This window comes from Salvelinus sp. IW2-2015, unplaced genomic scaffold (genome assembly GCF_002910315.2).
Source record: "Salvelinus sp. IW2-2015 unplaced genomic scaffold, ASM291031v2 Un_scaffold1559, whole genome shotgun sequence".
Classification (NCBI taxonomy): domain Eukaryota; kingdom Metazoa; phylum Chordata; class Actinopteri; order Salmoniformes; family Salmonidae; genus Salvelinus; species Salvelinus sp. IW2-2015.
Window position 1 is genome coordinate 21,130 of NW_019942988.1, and position 21,048 is coordinate 42,177.

The following is a 21,048-nucleotide window of genomic DNA, read 5'->3' on the forward strand; positions in this document are numbered from 1 at the left end:
GCTAATGCTCCAGTCTCCACCACAGCGCTTGAGACTTGGAGAGCCAGGCATCCACACACTGAGCCACTCAGCCAACCCAGTTTCTTTCCTGGAGGTCACAAAGAAAAGGAGTTTCAGGGAAACGGACACAAAATGGCCGGCCATCTATCCACTCGTCACTTTGTCAATGCCAGCCGGCGCATGCAGCTCCACAACACAAAGCGCATTCATTTCCTTTTGTGTGTTGTAGCCTACGACTGTGTCTGCAGTTTCTAAGGAGGTGAAGCGTGGCTAGAGAAATGTACCTGGATGGTGTCTCATTTTGTCAGTGGGCTAAAGCAAGGGGATCTCAGTGTGTCCCAAATCTTGTGAATGTTACAGAAAAACCCTACAAGGAATTATCTGAAATGAGAACTTTCTTTTTTTCTTTTTACTTCATCCTTTAGTTTCATTATCATCCGTTCATCCAGTGGCTCATACACTAGAGGCGAGCTGGAGAGATGATTGCTCTGAAACATTTCTTTTTTAGAGGGAAGCAGCTTACCGGTAACCACGGGAACGGCTTGTTTTCTTCCAGTCTGTCTGCGCTGTTCCTTTTGGAACGCATGTGATTTTATTGGTCGCGTACGTACACATTATTTTGCAGGTCTTATCGCAGGTGCAGCGAAATGCGTGTTTCTCCAGCTCCAACAGTGCAGTAATACCCAACAATACAAAAGAATTCACACATCAAAAAAAGTAAACTTTATAAACATATATATTTCAAATAAATATATATGTATATGATGGTGTGTGTATAGACAGTATATGAATAGAGAAGGTGTTTACAGCCAGCAGTAGTTATATAGGATGAGCCTTGACTAGAATACAGCATTAACATATGAAGTGGGTGAAACGGTATGTAAACATTAGTCAGTGAACACTGGTCACTTTAATATGTACATAGGGCAGGAGTGTCTAAGGTGCAGGGTAGAGTACCGGGTGGTGCCGGCTAGTAACAGTGACTGAGTAAAGGTCAGGGTAGAGTCCCGGGTGGTGCCGGCTAGTAACAGTGACTGAGTAAAGGTAGGGTAGAGTACCCGGGTGGTGCCGGCTAGTAAACAGTGACTGAGTAAAGGTCAGGGTAGAGTCACGGGTGGTGCCGGCTAGTAACAGTGACTGAGTAAAGGTCAGGGTGAGTCCCGGGTGGTGCCGTAGTAACAGTGACTGAGTAAAGGTCAGGGTAGAGTCCCGGGTGGTGCGGCTAGTACCAGTGACTGAGTAAGGGTCAGGTAGAGTCCCGGGTGGTGCGGCTAGTAACAGTGACTGAGTAAAGGTCAGGGTAGACCCGGGTGGTGCCGGCTAGTAAAGTGACTGAGTAAAGGTCCGGGTAGAGTCCCGGGTGGTGCCGCTAGTAACGTGACTGAGTACAAAGGTCAGGGGTAGAGTCCCGGGTGGTGCCGGCTAGTAACAGTGACTGAGTAAAGGTCAGGGTAGAGTCCCGGGTGGTGCCCGGCTAGTAAAAGTGACTGAGTTTCAGGGCAGGGTACTGGACGGTGTGTACCCCATTTGGCGGGAGTAGTTCAGAACCTCTGCAGTCTCCCATGGCCCAGCTTCCTCAGAGACAAATGTCCTGCCAGAGAAGCATCGGCCACAGTAAAAAGAGGGAGAAAGCAAGAGGAAAATGACACACACTGCACCCCTCTTATCTGTTCACGTGCAGGCTCCCACTTGCTGTCTCCCTCTCGCTGTCCCAACAGTCTGAGACCATGTTAACTGGGGAGATTTCTGTCCCATCCGGTGCTGAATTTGTAAGTAGATATCAGTCATCCATTAAGGAATGATTAGTTTTCAGGGAAACTGGATGAGACATGCTATTCCGGCCGGTCTTTCTGGTCTTGCCCTCTTTTCAGTCTGGCAGATGAGTATCGCTTGACCGGAATATCAATGTGGCCATCTGAATCGAACATGGCTTTGGTGTGTCATGCTCGTCACATTTTGCCAGTGGACTGGTAAGAACTGGTTTGAGATTTGATTTTCTCATCATATTCTGTCATATGTATCAGGTACATGGTAACAATAAGAAATGCTCACGTCCATGACTAATCAAAGGTCAAAATTCAAAACACATCATTGCAAGGTTTCTGCAAGCTGTTATCACTTCCAATGGTGTGCACCTTTTAGGAGCGTTAACAATGAGCAAACTAAGAGACTGATATCGGCTGTTACATACCCACTGTCCACTTCTCGGTAACACCGCTCTTAGCTGTGCTGCTAAGTTGCTCATCTCCTGCCTGATAAATAAACCATTGATGTGACAACCTATAAGAAATCCTGCTATGCCCTCAGACGAACCATCAAATAAGCAAAGCATCAATACAGGATTAAGATTGAATCCTACTACACGGGCTCTGACGCTCGTCGGATGTGGCAGGGCTTGAAAACTATTATGGACTACAAAAGGGAAACTCAGACGCAATCTGCCCAGTGACGCGAGCCTACCACTCGAGTTAAATGCCTTTTTATGCTCACTTTGAGGCAAGCAACACTGAAGCATGCACGAGAGCACCAGCTGTTCTGGATGACTGTGATAACGCTCTCTGTAGCCGATGTGAGCAAGACCTTTAAACAGGTCAAGATTCACAAAGCCGCGGAGCCAGATGGATTACCAGGACGTTTACTCTGAGCGTGCGCGGACCAACTGGCAAGTGTCTTCACTGACATTTTCAACCTCTCCCTGACTGACTCTGTAATACCTACATGTTTCAAGCAGACCACCATAGTCCCTGTGCCCAAGGAAGCGAAGGTAACCTGCCTAAATTATTACCGCCCATAGCACTCACGTCGGTAGCCATGAAGTGCTTTGAAAGGCTGGTCATGGCTCACATCAACAGCATCCTCCCGGATTCCCTAGACCCACTCCAATTTGCGTACCGCCCCAAAAGATCCACAGATGACGCAATCTCAATTGCGCTCCACACTGCCCTTTCCCACATGGACAAAAGGAACACCTATGTGAGAATGTAGTTCATTGACTACAGCTCAGCGTTCAACACCATAGTGCCCACGAAGCTCATCACTAAGCTAAGGACCCTGGGACTAAGCACATCCCTCTGCAACTGGATCCTGGACTTCCTGACTGGCCGCCCCCAGGCGGTAAGAGTAGGCAACAACACGTCTGCCACGCTGATCCGCAACACTGGGGCCTCTCGGGTGTGTACTTAGTCCCCTCCTGTACTCCCTGTTCACCCACGACTGCGTGGCCAAACACGACTCCAACACCATCATTAAGTTTGCTGAGGACACAACAGTGGTAGGTCTGATCACTGACAATGACGAGACAGCCAATAGGGAGGTCAGAGAACTGGCACTGTGGTGCAAGGACAACAACCTCTCCCTCAACTCGATCAAGACAACCTGTAGTCCACGACCATCTCCTTTTAAGGTGGGACGAACATCCCCTCATTCACATCGACGGGGCTGTAGTGGAGCAGGTTGAGAGCTTCAAGTTCCTTGTTGTCCAAATCACCAACGATCTATCAGGGTCCATACACACCAAGACAGTCGTGAAGAGGGCACGATCAAACCTTTTCCCCCTCAGGAGACTGAAAGATTTGTCATGGACAGCTGCACCATCGAGAACATCCTGACAGGTTGCATCACCGCCTGGTATGGCAACTGTTCGGAATCTGACCGTAAGGCGCTACAGAGGGTAGTGCGTACGGCTCAGTACATCACTGGGGCCAAGCTTCCTGCATTCCAGGACTTATATAATAGGCGGTGTCAGAGGAAAGCCCGTAAAATTGTCAGACTCCAGTCACCCACATCATAGACTGTTTTTAGTTATTTTTTTACTTTAGTTTATTTGGTTAATATTTTCTAAACCAACAATGCTGTTCAAGAAGAGTTAAGGGCTTGTAAGTAAGCATTTCACGGTAAGGTCTACACCTCTTGTATTCGGCGCATGTGACAAAGTTTGATTTGAACTCCTTCAGCACTGTCACCTGTGGAAACCAACTGCTGGATCCAAGTTCTGCTTGGTGTGTGTGTGACAGCATGTCCATCATTTGTCGCCATGTCGATCCAAACGGACATCCCATTCTGCCCCCATGTCACTCGTCAATTCAGAACAGCTGACCAGGTTGAATGGACCTTCAAGGCGTTACCCTCTTCAGCTAAGCTATCTGTCTGCTGTAAATCTGATGGGCTAGAGTGGACACACCACTTGGAAAAAATCACCATCTGCCGCTTTCTCAGGTTATATATATATTTATTTATTTAATCAAGCATTTTCTACAGGCGTTTCTGAGAACTGAACAATATTTAGGTCACTAAGTACAATGTCTTACTATAGTCTTATGTTCTAGTGGGCCTAATTGGCACAGTTCAGTGAGACCTGGGGGGGTGGTGTGGGGGGGGGGCTGGGGGTTGTTTGGTCAGTGATGTGGTGAGGAGACTATCAGACGGTCACCTCTCTGATCCCCAGAGTTGCCTAGTGACCGCTGCCCACGCCACTAGAGAGAGTCTCCCCTGACACCCAGTCCCCCACCGTCAAAGACCCTGACATCAGAGAACAGACACCGCTAGCTTAGTATTATAGAGACAGCCTGACGACTGGCCGATAACCTTCTTGTGAAGACTGCAGAGAAATAGAAGTTGAATCCTCTGATGCAGTGGCTGGACCTCGACTTGCTAACCAGACAGTCTGCTATTTTACATGCTGGATGGTTATTACAATGTTGTGTTGGCGATGGAGATGTGTACATAAGGACCCCTCCCCCCCTACAGAAACACTACACACCCACGTACTCGCACTTCTTAGTGCAAGCCGGGAGGCTGGCATGGGAGATGCAGCTTTGTCTTGTGTCTCTCTTCCTCCCTCTTCCACTTAAACTCTTGACGTGGTGCCAGGTCCTGACGCCTCCGAGTCAGAGGCTGTGCTCTCTCATCCACAGAGTAATAACACTGGCTGTGTTTTGAACTGACACCAGGGCTGGGCTGCATAGTAACTCAGATCGGGGAGCTGAAGTGGTCACACTGCATACAGTCATGAGAAGTCCATATTCACATAGTAAGTAGCATGTAGCCCTTTACACTCGTACCCGTATACGGGTTGAAAATGGCAGATTTGGACAKYGATAAGCGCCTAAATWGGAACGTYGTGGCMCTACAGTAGCACGCTYTYCATGACGTCAGAGCTCTGGCTCTGAGCTTCACAGCGCTGGATGGGATTTGACTGACAGCCGTTCTGAATTTGAGCACCGCGCACGCGACAAGAAGTTGCCCTCATCCCTCCCGCTAATTGGGCAACGTCTGCAAATCATTTTTGTCTGATGGGAGGAAATGCTGTAAATTACGAGGACTATATATTTTAAAAGATGAGACATTGAGGATTATAACAAATACCGCTTTGATGTCATACACGCAAGCCAAACAATTGTATCCGAATGTGCACTTTACATCTCCACATAAAATGTCACGTCACAGTGTCAACATTTATGATCACTATGTTTGATGTACAGTTACAAGGCGTTCTACCCTGGGTTGTTCTGAACAGAATGAACATGCGTTGTGAAGAACATTTGCAACGGACCACACATCTGAATGCACACCACTCCATTCTATGCGCACCAAAATGACGATCTGCTTCTCTGAATTGCTTTGTGAAAGCCTCACACTGTAAAATCGGATTTTGTCATTTAGCTAGTCATGTTGGCAATGGAACAAGCTTTCAGATGATGGCCGCCTGACCCAGATTGCGATTTATAATGGACTGTTTTTGGATTGCGTAAACAGTAATTGTGTGATGGCGGGGACGCAGGGTTGTGTTCCAAACGAAACAACTACAAGTGTGCTTGCTCTAGTTCCTCAACGGCACAGCTAGGAGAGACCCAAAAGCCCCTTACAGTTGAACACTCTGAGTCAACTGTGCACCCTTTGGAGAGGTGTGTGGCGACTTGGAAACACCAGTTAGACCTCTCACTCAAACCCTTGTCGTGTTTTTGGTGTTTTGTTGCACCTACCCCACATTTCCCAGCAATGTTCTTGTTACTGAATGTATCCAGAGTGTTTTCCCATTTCGTTATCAACAAATGCGCGAAAAGTACAGTAAATGTAAAAGCCACATAAAATCCTAATGTTTGGATTTAGTCTCGTCAGGTGAGCTGCTGTTCTCAACTTTTTAGTCTAATTTTCCCATGATCTTCAAACTGTTCATTTCTAATTGCTACTATGGTTATGCAAACTATTTCCATTTTTCTTCTGTAAGAAACATTTCAGTTTAGCCCTATCCATAAAAGCCAATTCCCTGGAGTGTCAGGGGTTAAAGATTAGACCATCTTCCCACCAGAAGTCTGTCTAGCTAGAGCACAACCAGTGAAGAGTGGATGACGGAATGAAATGAAGGAAGCATGGAGGAACCCTGCCTAGATAAAGGTCATTTCCCAAGCACTAGTGTACTGGGAAACCCTGCTACCCTGAAGGGCATTGGAGGGGGTACAGGGGTGCCCGGTCCCCCGATCCGAGCGGAGGGAGTTAGGCATTAGCCGGGGTGGGGGGGACCCGACAAGAGGACATGAGGGAGTAGATAAAGGTCATTTCCCAAGCACTAGTGTACTGGGAAACCCTGCTACCCTGAAGGGCATTGAAGGGGGTACAGGGGTGACCCATGCCCGGATGCCTGTGTCCCCAGAGAGCTGATGGCCAGTATGGGGCGCCATTCAGGACATATTTACAGATGCAGTATGTCACTGGCCGGAGAGAGTGGCTCAGTCATGTTCCATTGAGAACTGTGTGAACGCGAGGCAGGCAGCCAGGAAGGGCGAGAGAGAACAGTATTTGTGTTAGTAATATTCTCAATAGCACAAACAGTCTTAAGGTCTAAGCACATCTGTTCAGTCACATGGAAATAACCTCCGTGTAAGGCATGTTGGGACAGCAACATTGTCCTCCAACTGCTCCTATAAAGACAAGGGACATCTACCAATCAAGCGTCCTTCCAGGAAAAGTTAAGCACATTATGGATGCGTCCCAAATAGCACCCTGTCCCGTAGAAAGCGCACTACTTTGACCAGAACACTATGAGCCCTGGTCAAAAGTAGTGCACTATATAGGGACTAGGGTGCCATTTAGGACAGTCAATTTTCCCACGGTTCCCAACAGGTGCATTGACTCCCCCCTCCACCTCCCCTAACCAGCGTTTTAATAGCTTCCTCCATCAGTCCCCCAGCTGTGCTGCCCTGCTGCATCCCTCCATTCACCCCAGGATCTGCCCTGCTGCATCGCTCCATTCACCCCTGGATCTGCCCTGCGCTGGATAATCCCTCCGCTGTACTGTAATTCCTGCCCCTGTGGCCGATTTTTAGCAATGTGTTCTCAGCAGGCTTTGGGGCCCCACAGATCAGGGCCAAACATTAAATGACGAGAACGCTTTAACCATCCTCAATTACACCGAGGTGGGGGATGGAGGGGAAGAGCGAGAGAGCCTCTGTTTTTTTAAAGCAATATAGCAGACACTCTGACACCAGCCAGTGTCTCAAACTCTCACCTCCGCCAGCCTTCTGTCTGGGCTCTCTCTCTCTTGATTGGGTGGTCTAATTAGCACTAACATTTCCCCTCCTGTAGGAGACAACATTAATCAGAGGGGTTACGCTAACGAGCAAAGCACTGGGTCGGTACGGCGGTCGGAAAACATTCTCTTACGTTAATTGGAGGTTGATTAAACGTTGCTGGAGGAACCCCGCTGATTGTCCAAGGTTGAAGTCATCAAACGAGAAGCTGCCTCTATCTTAAAACAAGSCCAAAATGAAAAATACATCTTAAGAAGGAAATAGTCATGTGTATTTGGTTAGGAAATAAACTAGCTAGAGCAGGTGCTTGTGGCTGATAGAAATTCCAGSTAGTCCACGCCACTACTCCGCTGTTGGGCCCTTGGGGCTCCGTACTTCCAGTTCATTGCTGTAGTAGTAAATGTGCAGCTGGATAATTATGTGTTTTCTTAACTGCTGCTGAAAGGTACTTGCGTTGTATAGGCTAGACTAGAGGCACCTGCTCAGTAAAGGATAGGTCTAACCATAACAGTAAAGCAACAGTTGGGTATGTTTGAATGGGCCCCGCTCCCACAGAAGGGCCAGCTCTGTGCCACATTATATGCTATGGAGAGAGTCTGGCCCTCTTGTCCTGAGTGCTGACATTTTATTCTTGTCACCTTTTACCTTGTTACACACAACCTAATGGCATCCTGTCATTACACACAACAGCTCCAACTGTGTGTGTGTGTGTGTGTGTGCGCTCTCCCAGGGCCGTTGCTGGCTTATAGAATTTGTATTGACCTCCCACTGTTTCCCCTGTCTGATTAACACTGACAAATGTTTTATTCCGTCTTGTCTTAACACTGCCCTTATAGCCACAGAAATATAAATACTAGAATGGTAAAAAGCACAATGTAATTCCAGTTCTATGCATGTAACACCTCTGCTGCTCACCCGTCACCTTTGACCTTTATATGATCTCATTAGCAGCCATACAGGTTGTCTTAATGAAGCATAGGCTACTATCTGTCTATGGACCATTATACTGGTCCAGTATCATCGTAAGCATCTTGATCATAGTGGATGAATGATCTCTGGTGTTGACGTTATGATGAATGATCTATGGCAGGGTTTCCCGAGCTCTGTCCTCGGGACACTAAGGGGGGCACGTTTTGGTTTCTGCCCTAGCGCTACACAGCTGATTCAAATAACCAACTAATAATCAAGCTTTAATTACAATCAGCTGTGTAGTGTTGGGGCAAAACCCAAAACGTGCACCCCTTAGGGTCCCCAGGAAGGAGTTTGGGAAACTGACCTATGGTGTTGGTCCTCTCTGGTTGATTTGAATGGGGTTTCAGCAGGACTATGTACAAGTACTCCCTCTGCTGGTTCTTCAAGCAAGTACTGGAAGAGGATACCTCTTCTATGAATGAACATCAGGGATGTTTCTGACGCTAGATTCGGATTGAAAACGATCTGTGCTCTCTTGACCCCCTTTATAGAACCTGTCATGTTTAGGCTACAGATTCCTGTTCTCTTGGCTCGTCTTTCAGTGTCTGATTCATTGCCTTGGCCTAGTGTCAGTGTCCTGCCAGTTTATCAAGAGAGCTGTCGTACTAAAGACAGCCATTGTCAGATTGACTCGTCCTCTGAATGGAATTCACAGGCAGGCCGGCGTCTATTCCTGTTCTAACGGAGTGCACTCACTTCCTGTTGGTGTCAGTGGAGGCGGTCCAGTCTCTCAAACTGTCACCTCTCCTGGGGAACTGGAGACAGAATGTGGCCGACTTCAAAAGGAGGYSATGYCATGTAGGTTATGCTCGGCTATTTTCCACCAGGTGATAGACAGGTTTGGTGTGTGTGTGTCTGTCAGACAACCTTCCTACTGTATTCTCCTATAAGAGTGAGGGACACTGACCGTGAACTCAGTCATGTATTTCTCTAAATGCATGGCGCTGAGTGAACTCATTCAGGTTCAACTTTGTCTGCGTACCTGAGCAAGGTGAATGTGTCCTGTTCTAGTCTGTCACATAGATCTACACTGTGATCACCCAAGAGGCTAATGAAACAACATGACTGGGATGGAGCTTTTCCACTGTTCCCCTGGCCTGCACTCCTCCCTGCTCCGCACTCCTCCCTGCTCCCTCACTCCTTCTCCTCTAGCCTGCACTCCTCCTCTCCCTCACTCAGTCCCTCACTTGTCTTTCCAAACTCTAGCCGCCACGGCTAATGGACTAACGTCATATTCATTCTCATTTTCAGGCCGTACATAATGAGCTTTCTGACACTTTGGCTTCAGAGTGAAGGCGTTGTCATGTTGGGTAACTTGGCTCCATCAGYTTCTGGTACAGGGTCTCTGTCATCTAACTAGCGAACATGGCCTTTTATTCTGATGTAGGCTTACACCCTTACCTGGTCCCAGATCTGTTTGTGCTGTCAGTAGGAGTTGGCAAGACGGCACAAACAGGCTACATCATGTCATGCTTGCGCGATTAACGTCTATAATTTTGTGAATAACAGCAGGCTTCAAACAGCATGAACAAGCTGTCTGACACAAGCCTACAGTATGTTTACCAAGACGAGAGTTAAATTCCTCCGCACAGTATATTTTGATTTATTTTGATTAGGCTAAAGTTTCTGGGAACCACCAGATTCACTGTCCGTAGACCAGCAGCATCGGATGACAAACAGCTCTAAACATAACAGAGCTGGACTTTCATTCTCATTCTGAACAATGGTCCACGGCCGTCATCCAATTCCAAACTACCCCAATGGTTAAGAACAGTAGTTGGACTGGATTCTTCCTTATGGAGCCAGGAATGTCGCTGCTTTCATATCATGACAGATGGGCTGTGTTCATTGGCTGTGTCAGAGGCTAGAATACCAGTAGCTCTGTGTGTGTGTGTCACGCTGAGGCTTGGTAGTTTTTGTAGAAGTTCCAAGGCCCGTGCTGTGTGAGCCAAAGATTTCCTCTATTGTCTCCCCACCAAAATGCAACCATTTCGTGCATCTCCCAGCACAAATGCTTTGTTTTATTTCTAACGTTATGAATAAAAGATGAAGGGGTATATTTCCACTTTATTTTGGTGAGCGTCAGCATTGCAATTGTCTGTGTGTATGAGATGGATAACTCTAATATCTCCTCTTTTCTCCCCCCTCTCTGTTTTTTTCCCTCTGTCTCTCGCTCTTTTCGTATCTTTCTCCTACAGAATGCCAAGCCCTTCTCCTCCTCAGACAGCCTAGTGAAGGTCCAGGAGGTAGCAAGCTGGCTTTTGGAAATGAACCAGGATCTGCTGTCGGGGGGCAGCAGGCGGGGCCTGGGGGGCCGGCGAGGGGGCCCGGGGGCCCAGCGAGGTAACGCCTCCTCCTCGGCCCGGACGCCCCAGGGCCAGCAGCCTGGAGAGGAGGCCGACGAGGAGGAGCACTTGAACCGGGTGGTGGAGGACCAAGAACASCAGCAGTCCAGAGTCCAGCCTGCGGCCTCGGTAGGAGGGGAAGAGCCGTGGACCTCCAGGGAGAATGGACCCCAGGGAGAGGAGGATGTAGGAGGAGTACCCAACGAGGTGAACGGAGGAGTGACTAAGGACGGCCGGTGGATGTGGGAGGCGGACCGACGGCAACAGGGGGGGGATGACGAGGAGGAGGAGGAAGAGGAGAACAACAACAGTGGCAGCCAGCAGGGAGAGGAGGAGGAAAGGACAGAGGGAGGAGAGAGAATGGGGAGGGAGGACGAGGAGGACGAGGAGGAGATGGACCAGGACAGTGATGACTTTGAGCATTCGGAGGAGGAGGAAGAAGAGGAGGAGGAGGAGGAGGGGGAGGACGGCCTCCACTCACTCTCCCTCAGGAGTGATGCGTCTGTCCCCAACAACAACCTGGACCAGTCCTCGGGATGCCAACACCAAAGCTCACCCATCAAGAAGAAGGTAAGACCTGYCCAGTGTTAGTGTTTCACAGTATACCAGAACTTACTAGATACTAGAACCTTCAAYAYCGGTTCTCTACTAGAATTGTTACTTTCGTTCWTCRGTCAAATGTCTCACGCCATCTTCTGATTTGAGAGAGGATCAAGTCTGTATCAGCGCAGCCGACGTCGCCTTATCGTGCCTAGTCCGCTTCCTCATTGCTATCTCTAGCCTGGCCTGAGGTACCAGTGCACACACTGGGAGTCTGGGCTGCATCACGTTATCTCCCCACTCATACTGTCTCTAGCCTGGCCTGAGGAACCACTGCACACACTGGGAGTCTGGGCTGCATCACCACTTACGCTGAGCAGAAGTTAACACCCGTGAATATTGCAAAACGACAACAATGTCCATTACAGGCTAGAACAAGAAGATACTGGTAGCTTCCAGCTTTGTAAGATAAGTTTCCTTGCTAGCTTACAGCTGAAGCGTACATCAGTTCATCAGTTTGCTGGAGCCCCAAACTGAGTATGAATGACATCATGGGTCTTAAAGAGACAGCGCGCACATTTTTATATAATACGTTTTTTCTTCTTCTATGCAAATGTTGATCAGTACAATAAAATAAGTCCCTAATGGAAGGGTAACAGATTGTTTGTCATCTATGAGCAATTGTTGATACTGAACGTGATCCACAACTCTTGTAGTCCTTAACAGAGCAGTACAGTATTGCTGTATTTCTAATCCAATGGCTCCCTCTTGTGTTCAAAAGAAGATACTACATTTTTTAAATTCATGGAGTTAATTTCTCGACTGTTGAAAATGACAATAAAAAGTCCTGTGAATTGGTCTTGAAATGCTATTTCACATACCATCTACACTCCACTAGCTGTACCCCTCAGCCATTTGTCAGGCTGTCTCTGTGGTCAAATTGCAATGCTACAGCAATGCGTTAATGCCATATCAAACAGTTATAGCATATCGGCCTATAGAAACTAAGAGAACATTTACAGTAGTCTGTAATAGGTACTATGAGAAGGTCTACAACCCTCAAACTCAACTCTGGACCTCGGCGCCAGTTCCACTGCGTTTTCTTTTCATTTGTTCCCCTCGAATCAGACTGATTTTTAGACCTGGGACATCAGGTGGGTGCAATGACTTATCAGGTAGAACAGAAAACCAGCAGGCTCCGGACCTCGTACGGTAAGAGTTGAATACCTCTGATCTTCAAGATAGAAATGGAATTACTAGACATTCTATTTCTATACTCTACAATGCATAGGTCATACAGGGAGAATGTTATGTGCTGATTGACATGTAGCAGTAGCTGGCAACCTTTCTTGGGTTGCATGCCTGACCCGTGTCTGTGACATTCCTTCTTGGTAGAAGCAGCAAAGGTGCTGACTTCAAGAAGCCTCACCTTCTATTTTGAGGATCCATAAGTGAAGATTGAGTGTCTTGAAGGATTGTTCCCAGCGGCGCTTCTCAAAGTCGCTGTTGAGCACCACTGTGTTTCCTTCAGCTGAGCTTTACTTCAACTCTAATTGGATATCATGTTATGGGCCGTCAATCAACTGTTGTTGACACAATCAGAAATATTGTTTGAAAGACTACTACGGTAGGGTTGACTATTAAAAGGGATATTTTGGGATTGAGGCCCTTTTTCTACTTCCCATAGTTAGATGAACTCGTGTCATTTGTCTCTGTCCAGTATGAGGGAAGTTGGAGGTAGTTTTGCGAGCCAATGCTAAATAGCGTCAGCGTAATGACGAAGTCTATGGGTAGCTACCAGCATTCTCTGGAGAAGTAGATCAGGATGTAGTCAATGAGGCCCTACGTATCCATTTAAGCAGACCTATAGTACTTCAAGTACAGCTCAGTCAGTTGAGATAGACTGGAGCATTCACCAAGGACACAGCTCAGTGCTTGGCCGCCCACCTACTCTAGTGTGTCCTCGTCTAACCACATCTTGCTGTCTGTCTTGGCAACGCCATCGACACAGTGCTGTGTTGGACTGACAGGTCATCCATTCCCCGCTGCTCTTCTCAAATCACTCAGCCAACCCGTGAAGGGAAATCTATTCCGCCGCCCTCGGAAATCACTCTTTAATTAGTCCGGAGAAATAATGAACGACAGTAAAGTGACAAACTCGGCCCGCCTGGTGGCCTTGGACCCGGGGTAGCCCTCCGCTACAAGGACAGAGCCTCCCCTGAAAGACAAGGAGACCAGGCAGCAGACCATTTTATTGGACTAGATTTATCACTCCAGAGAAGGACGAATGTGTGTCATCTACACCCCCACCCCTGTTTTATCCTCGGGCAAGTGCCAAGTTTATCCCAGGGCTTGTATGACATTGGGGCTACCGATTTACGGGACAGGCCTGCCTGAGCTCGCTGTGGCTCCCCCAGGCAGCCCCGGGCCACGTTCCGTAGGCCAACGTTCTGGAACGCTACAGATGGAAGTTAATATCATGAATAGACCTGACACGATTCCTTATTCTACATGTCAAGAGAGGCATGTTTGTTCTACATAACATGGAATGTGACTTAGACTCAGCCGCGTGGTGCGTCCCTTCAGGCAGTCCTGAATGTGTCTCTTTGTGCCGAGCCATGTGGCTCTGTTCACCTTTCACACGTGTTGTGCAGCCGCCGGTCGGCATGAAATGTGCCACATGTTTTTTTTGCCATACCCACCCCCTTCTCTCCTGTGAGCGTGATCGAGCTGTAGCAGTCAAACTCCTTGGAGAGATGGAGAGAGAGGGAGAGCTACTGTAGCAGTCAAACACCTTGGAGAGATGGAGAGAGATGGAGGGGGAGGGAGAGCTACTGTAGCAGTCAAACACCTTGGAGAGATGGAGAGAGAGAGGAGGAGGAGGGAGAGAGAGAGGAGGGGGAGGGAGAGCTACTGTAGCAGTAAATGGGATTCCATTCACATCCGAGCGCGCCACAAGCGGGGGAGCTGTGACAGTAACACTTGTCAACAACAGGGAAGTGGCCCGTCTGTCTCACTGTTACTGAAAAGCTCAAGGACTGACTGCTCCTCATCCTCCAGTCCAGCCTGAGCCGTTGTCTTCCTCCTGCAATGGGGAATCGCACCATGAAGAAGGTAGTGCTGCTACTGGTGAGCATGTGTGGAGTTGTTACTGTTGTGTGTGTTTCGAGACGGCTGGTTTTCTCGAGACGGCTGGTTGTACTTGACTACACAGCTAACATAGTCCTGAAATACTTTGACCTAACTGTCGATCTTGATTGTGTGTGGTGGGTGCCGCGCGCCAGCTGAAACTGATGTCTTACTAGGCTAGGAGTGGTGCCCTCACAGGACAGCTAACGGGTACAGTCTCTTAATCATCTCTTCTCTTCTCATGCAATTATCTCCGTAAGTGTCAAGCGCTTTCAATTTGGTTAGTGTATGTCGGACTGTATGGTGTTGCTGCCTGTGCTGGCTTTGCGATAAGACACAAGTTTTTATATTTTTTTATTTAACCAGGTAGGCTTGTTGAGAACATGTTCTCATTTACAACTGCGACCTGGCCAAGATAAAGTAAAGCAGTGTGACAAAAAACAACAGAGTTACACGTGACATAAACAAACGTACAGTCGATAACACAATAGAAAAATCTATATACAGTGTGTGCAAATGTAGTAAGGAGGTAAGGCAATAAATAGGCCATAGTAGCGAAGCAATTTAGCACTGAAGTGATGGATGTGCAGATGATGATGTGCAAGTAGAGATTCAACTGCTGCCGGACCTAGAGGAAAGCCAACCTCCAGCTGGGGATTCAGATTGCTCTGTAATTGACCTTGATTCAGTTTCATCTCTAATAGAGAGTTTGTTATTTCTCATTGTTATGCATTAGTTGGAGAGCACTTTCTTAGAAACGCATAAACTCCAACATATTTTTAGACTGTCCATCTTTATGAAGAGGGAGGTTGGGCGAAATATAACTGGAGAACAGCACATCTGCTCTCAATTCCCCCGTAGTGGCCAGCCCAGAAGCTCTGGTCAGGGCTAAGCTCAACCCACCACATGTCCCCTACCGCCATCCTCCTTAGTTATTGTTTTGAAAGAAAAGAGATCTCTTCACGGGTGAGTGACGCAAGGAGACTAAACACAAAGACCCAGAATTCCCACGGACCCACGACCGGCCATGACCTCTGTCTCTGTCACAGCACGACCCCAAAGTCATGTCCCTCTCTGGTTCTCACCACGTTGGCGCCAAATGGCCAGCAGCACCAGCAATCAGTTAAATAAAGGTAAGATAAAAAGTTACTGTACAAGAGCCTAGGCTGTGATAATGGACATAGTTTTGAGTAGATGTCGGACGATGTCCTGGTTATCTAGATTAGCTCTGCCCCCGCAGGCATAGTCCTATATCTAATCATAGACATCAGTTTATAGCAGTGGTTCTCAACTGGTTTTGCCTCGGAACCCAAATTGCACAAGGTTGCCTGTCTCAGTCACGACCCAATAGTAGCATCGTGTAAAATAATCATCAAAATACAATCTGGAAACCTATTTTGAATTCTATATTAGTAGTAAATGTAGCAGTTATATGACGAGGGAACAACATTCCCACCTCTTTCATTGTCAGTAATTAAATGGTGCCCATATTCTTGATGAAGAATGTTAATTAACTCACTGGCTTGAGACCACAAAATCAACCAACATAGCGCTGGTAATAGTTCTATATTAAAAATATTATGATTGAAGAAATTTTTTAAAATAATTAAATGTAAGTTCATTGTAATTTCTACACACCTAATACCTGGTTTAAGTCGTTTCAGTTCAGACTGGAGTATTTATTTTTTACTCAGACACCCGCGGCGCACTCAGAACCTCCCACCAGTTGAGAATCGCTGTTATTTTAGTACCAAGAAAGAGTTCATCATGGATTAAACTTCGATTCTTAGTTCCAATATGTATTCAGGAGGGACGATCTGAGTCTAAAGCTAGTTGATATTACCAGTGTTTTTATAGCGGTGTGTAAAGACGAGTGTCTTTCTCTGCCTCACTGTTTGTTGATGTCCTTGCAGATCCTGAAGTATGGCTTAGTGMGCTGAAGAGAATGCTCGTTCATTATGTAGAATATGCAATCAGAATTTAAATCTCCAGAAGCCAGACAGCTAGAGAAATGAAATATTTCATTTAGAAAATAAGCTGTTGGAMTTCTCTGACCGAGAGCTCTTGTTTTAGAATTCATGACAACCAGTTGGGTATTTTAGACTGGCAATATCTCTTAGTGCCTCTGGGGATCAAGTGCCCACTCCCCCCAACAGTGTATTCAGTCCTTTTGTATTGCCTTTTGGAGTGTGTCTGAGATACATTTTCACAGCTGGAGACTCAGTCTGTTTGTAATAAGGAGGAACTGAACAGGGTAAAATATCCTATATTCAAGGGACAGGAGAAGTGCTTTTAAACGAGCCTGTGTGCATGTTAGCGGTGTGTGGACCAAATAGGCTGTGCTATGTCATATGCTGTACTATTATAGCCAGTGTTTCCAATCGTGGTGTGGTGGTCCATGGTGTATGTGATTGAGCAGAGATGACAAACTGTGAGAGGTTCAAGTGTTGCTCCCAACATCAGGCCTGAATGTAGAAACAGCCTTGATTGCAGTGCATCTTTAGGCTTTATGGGCTTTGCTATTGGAWWACGAGTGTCTTGAATCACGGTGGGATGGACGTATGTGTGATATAGTAAACACCGTGAGAGGTGTGGAAGTGCTGGAACCAACACGGGGCTGGTATGTAGAAACAGCCCTGTGTTAAAGTCTGAGTAGGCTGCTGCCTGTGTGGAGGAATGTGTCAGTAAGCTGTTCTGCCTGGCGTGTCTTGAGAAAGGGACAGATGGGGGCTTGTGGCTCTCTGAACTACAGGGCCTGGGTTAGGAGAGGCTCCTGAATTAGACCCTCTTCCTCCCCTTACTCTCCATCACTCTCAACCTGACTGCCTGCCAAGTTCCTCTGCTGCTTAACAGACACACAGACACACACACAGAGTCAGCGACAGAAAGCACTCTCCCACTCTCAGTGGGGTCATGTTTCCCACAAGGTACAGTGAACTCTGGGATTTAACCTCTGCTCCATGACTACTCACATGCTGTACATTAACGATCTCTACACCACTGACGACCTCTTCAAATGACCTCTAACCTGTAACTAACCTGCTGTAGCGCTCTGATCAACTTCTATTGTATTCTCTACAACAGATACCTTTCTATTCCAAGCAATTAAAGAGGCATGCCATCAAACAGTATTACAACGTGATGATTATTGAATGCCGTATTGGATGTTTAGATATGGTTGCTGTCCGTTTGGACACTGTCGTGCAGTTTGTCTACTGTGTGTGTATATATAAAGGACAAGGTTAGTTCATTGCAATAGGCTTAACATAAACTAGCATCGGTCAGACTGTGGTAGATGGCTTATGATATCATAAAACTATCCTCCTTGATATTTTGTTGTTTTCTAAACCTTTTTATAGTTTCAACACCACATCACAGATGATTTATGTGGAATATGCATATGCACTTCCCMCCTCTGGGATTCCCCATTAGCCCTGACAATAAATCCCCCATAAKCCATCTGGGGTGGTGGATTAGACAGAACGGGAGATTAGGCTTCCATGGTGACTGAGCCGCCTTGTGACTGTCTGCCTGCCGGTGTATGTGTGTGTACCCTTTAACTGCCCTAATCTGGGGGGGTGCTACTGGCCTTTTGAACATGTGAACAATTGTAACCCACTGTTGGTGATCTCAATGACACACCTCTGTGTTCTGGCATAGAGAGGGAGGGAGCCAGCCTGGGTCTGTAGAGGGGGAGGGGGCCAGCCTGGGTCTGTAGAGGGGGAGGGGGCCAGCCTGGGTCTGCCTTGCTGCCTGGCTTGCAAATGTCTTAATTTCTATGTGGATTAGGTGTGTAGGCCTATGTACAGACATCACATAGACCGCTACTGTGTGTGTGTGTGTCTCGCCACACATGCCACCAGCATTGTTCAGCCCCATTTTGGACCTGGATCCTCTTCAGACAATGCCAAAGGGGCAGCCAGGGCCCTTCTGGGGGAGAGAGGCCTTTTTATATGCCTGTCTGACAGCCAGGGGTCAGCCCAGATGGCATCTGAACACTGAGTTAATGCAAGTAGGGTAGGAACTAGGTACAGCGCCCCTGTGATGAATAGAGGCAGCGGGTAACCTAGTGGTTAGCGTTGGGCCAGTAACCAAAAGGTTGCTTGATCGAATCCCCGAGCTGACTAGGTAAAAATCTGTCGTTTTGCCCCTGAACAAGGTAGTTAACCCACTGTTCCCCGTCAGGCTGTCATTGTAAATAAGAATTAGTTCTTAACTGACTTGCCTAGTTAAATAAAGGTTCAATTTAAAAGAAAAAATGTCTGTTTCAAATCACGTTTTATTTGTCACATGCGCCGAATACAACATTAGACCTTACCTTACCGTGAAACGCTTACTTACAAGCCCTTAACCAACAATATTGACTAAATAAACCCCCCAAAAGTTTCACAATAAAATAACAATAATGAGGCTATATACCCCCTGTATATAGCCTCATTATTGTTATTTTCCTGTAGTCCACAATTAACTTTTTTGTCTTGCTCACGTTGAGGGAGAGGTTGTTGTCCTGGCACCACACTGCCAGGTCTCTGACCTCCTCCCTATAGGCTGTATCATAGGTATTCCTTTTGTCCAGGTGGGAAAGGGAAGTATTGAGATGGCGTCATCTGTGGTTCTGTTGGAGTGGGTCTAGGGTTTCCGGGATGATGGTGTTGATGTGAGCCATGACTAGCCTTTCAAAGCTATGGGGTGGTAGTCATTTAGGCAGGTTACTTTTGCTTTCTTGGGTACAGGGACTATGGTTGTCTGCTTGAAACATGTAGGTATTACGGACTCGGTCAGGGAGAGGTTGAAAATGTCAGTGAAGACACTTGTCAGTTGCTTCGCGCATGCTCGGAGTACGCGTCCTGTTAATCCGTCTGGCCCTGCGGCTTTGTGAATGTTGACCTGTTTAAAGGGTCTTGCTCACATCGGCTACGGAGAGCCGCTGTTCCGCCAGAACAGCTGGTGCTCTCATGCATGCTTCAGTGTTGCTTGCCCCGTAGTGATTTATAAAAGGCATTCAGCCTGTCTGGCAGGCTCGCGTCACTGGGCTGCTCGCGACTGGGTTTCCCTTTTGTAGTCTGTAATAGTTTGCAAGCCCTGCCACATCTGATGAGCGTCAGAGCCGGTGTAGTACGATTCAATCTTAGTCCTGTATTGATGCTTTGCCTGTTTGATGGTTCGTCTGAGGGCATAGTGGGACTTCTTATAAGAGTCCGGATTAGTGTCCCACCCCTTGAAAGTGGCAGCTCTAGTCTTTAGCTCAGTGCGGATGTTGCCTGTAATCAATGGCTTCTGGTTGAGATATGTACGTACTGTCACTGTGGACGTCGTCATCGATACACGTATTGATGAAGCCAGTGACTGATGTGGTATACTCCTCAATGCCATTGGATGAATCCCGGAACATATTCTAGTCTGTGCTTGTAAAACAGTCCTTTAGCGTAGCATCCACGTCATCTGACCACTTCCTTATTGAGCGAGTAATTTGTACTTCCTTTTTCCTGTTTTTGCTTGTAAGCAGGAATCAGGAGGATAGAATTATGGTCAGATTTTCCAAATGGAGAACGAGAGAGCACGTCTCTGTGTGTGGAGTAAAGGTGGTCTAGAGTTTAATAATTGTTTTAACCTCTGGTTCCACATGTGACATGCTGGTAGAAATGAGGTAAATGGATTTAAGTTGGCCTGCATTAAAGTCCCTGGCCACTAGGAGCGCTTCTGAATGAGCATTTTCTTGTTTGTTATGACCTTATAAAGCTCGTTGAGTGCGGTCCTAGTACCAGCATCAGTTTATGGTGGTAAATAGACGGCTACAAAAAATATAGGTGAGAACTCTCTTAGTGTGGTCTACATCTTATCATGAGGTACTCGATCTCAGGCGAGCAATACCTCGAGACTACCTTAATTTTAGACTTCGTGCACCAGCTGTTATTGACAAATAGACACAGATCCCCACCCTTCATCTTACCGGACGTAGCTGTTCTCTCCTGCCAATGCACAGAACCCAGCCAACTGTATATTATCTGTGTTGTCTTTCAGCCACGACTCGGTGAAACATAAGATTTTACATTTTTGAAAATCCTGTTGGTAGGATAGTCTCAACGGCGCTCATCCAGTTTATTCTCCAGGGATTGCACGGCAGACAATATAGAATGGATACTAGAGGCGGGTTACACACTCGCCCGACAAATTCTCACACGGCACCCAAATCTCCACCCCCTATATTTCCCTATTTTCTTCATGCAAATGATGGGGATTTGGGCCTTGTCTGGGAGCAACGTTATATCCTTAAGTACTGATATGTGGTCCTGTGTCACATGCTAATACTAAATGTATGACCTCACTGTACTGCAAGCCACATGGTGTATGATGTGAATAGATCATAATCTTCATCAAATGAAGTTGTGATTTTCAGTCTAGACTCAATATAACGATTTACTTATCCATAGACTTGTTAAAGGTACATTGTACGAATTATCCTCTCGAACCCGAAGCCTGTTATTTACTTGCTAGACCTAATGAGAGGCTTAATGGGAGACTAGTTTTCCACTAAG

The 21,048-nt window shown here is 47.0% G+C and overlaps 1 protein-coding gene across 1 annotated transcript in view; it reads left to right on the forward strand.

The window, feature by feature from the left end:
- fbxw7 (F-box and WD repeat domain containing 7) overlaps positions 1-21,048 on the forward strand; it is a 191,222-nt gene that overhangs the window by 19,438 nt on the left and 150,736 nt on the right. The window contains exon 2 of the mRNA XM_070439320.1: positions 10,697-11,413. Coding sequence (XP_070295421.1) covers positions 10,766-11,413 — 648 coding nt within the window. The 5' untranslated portion in view covers positions 10,697-10,765. The remainder of the gene's footprint in view (positions 1-10,696; positions 11,414-21,048) is intronic.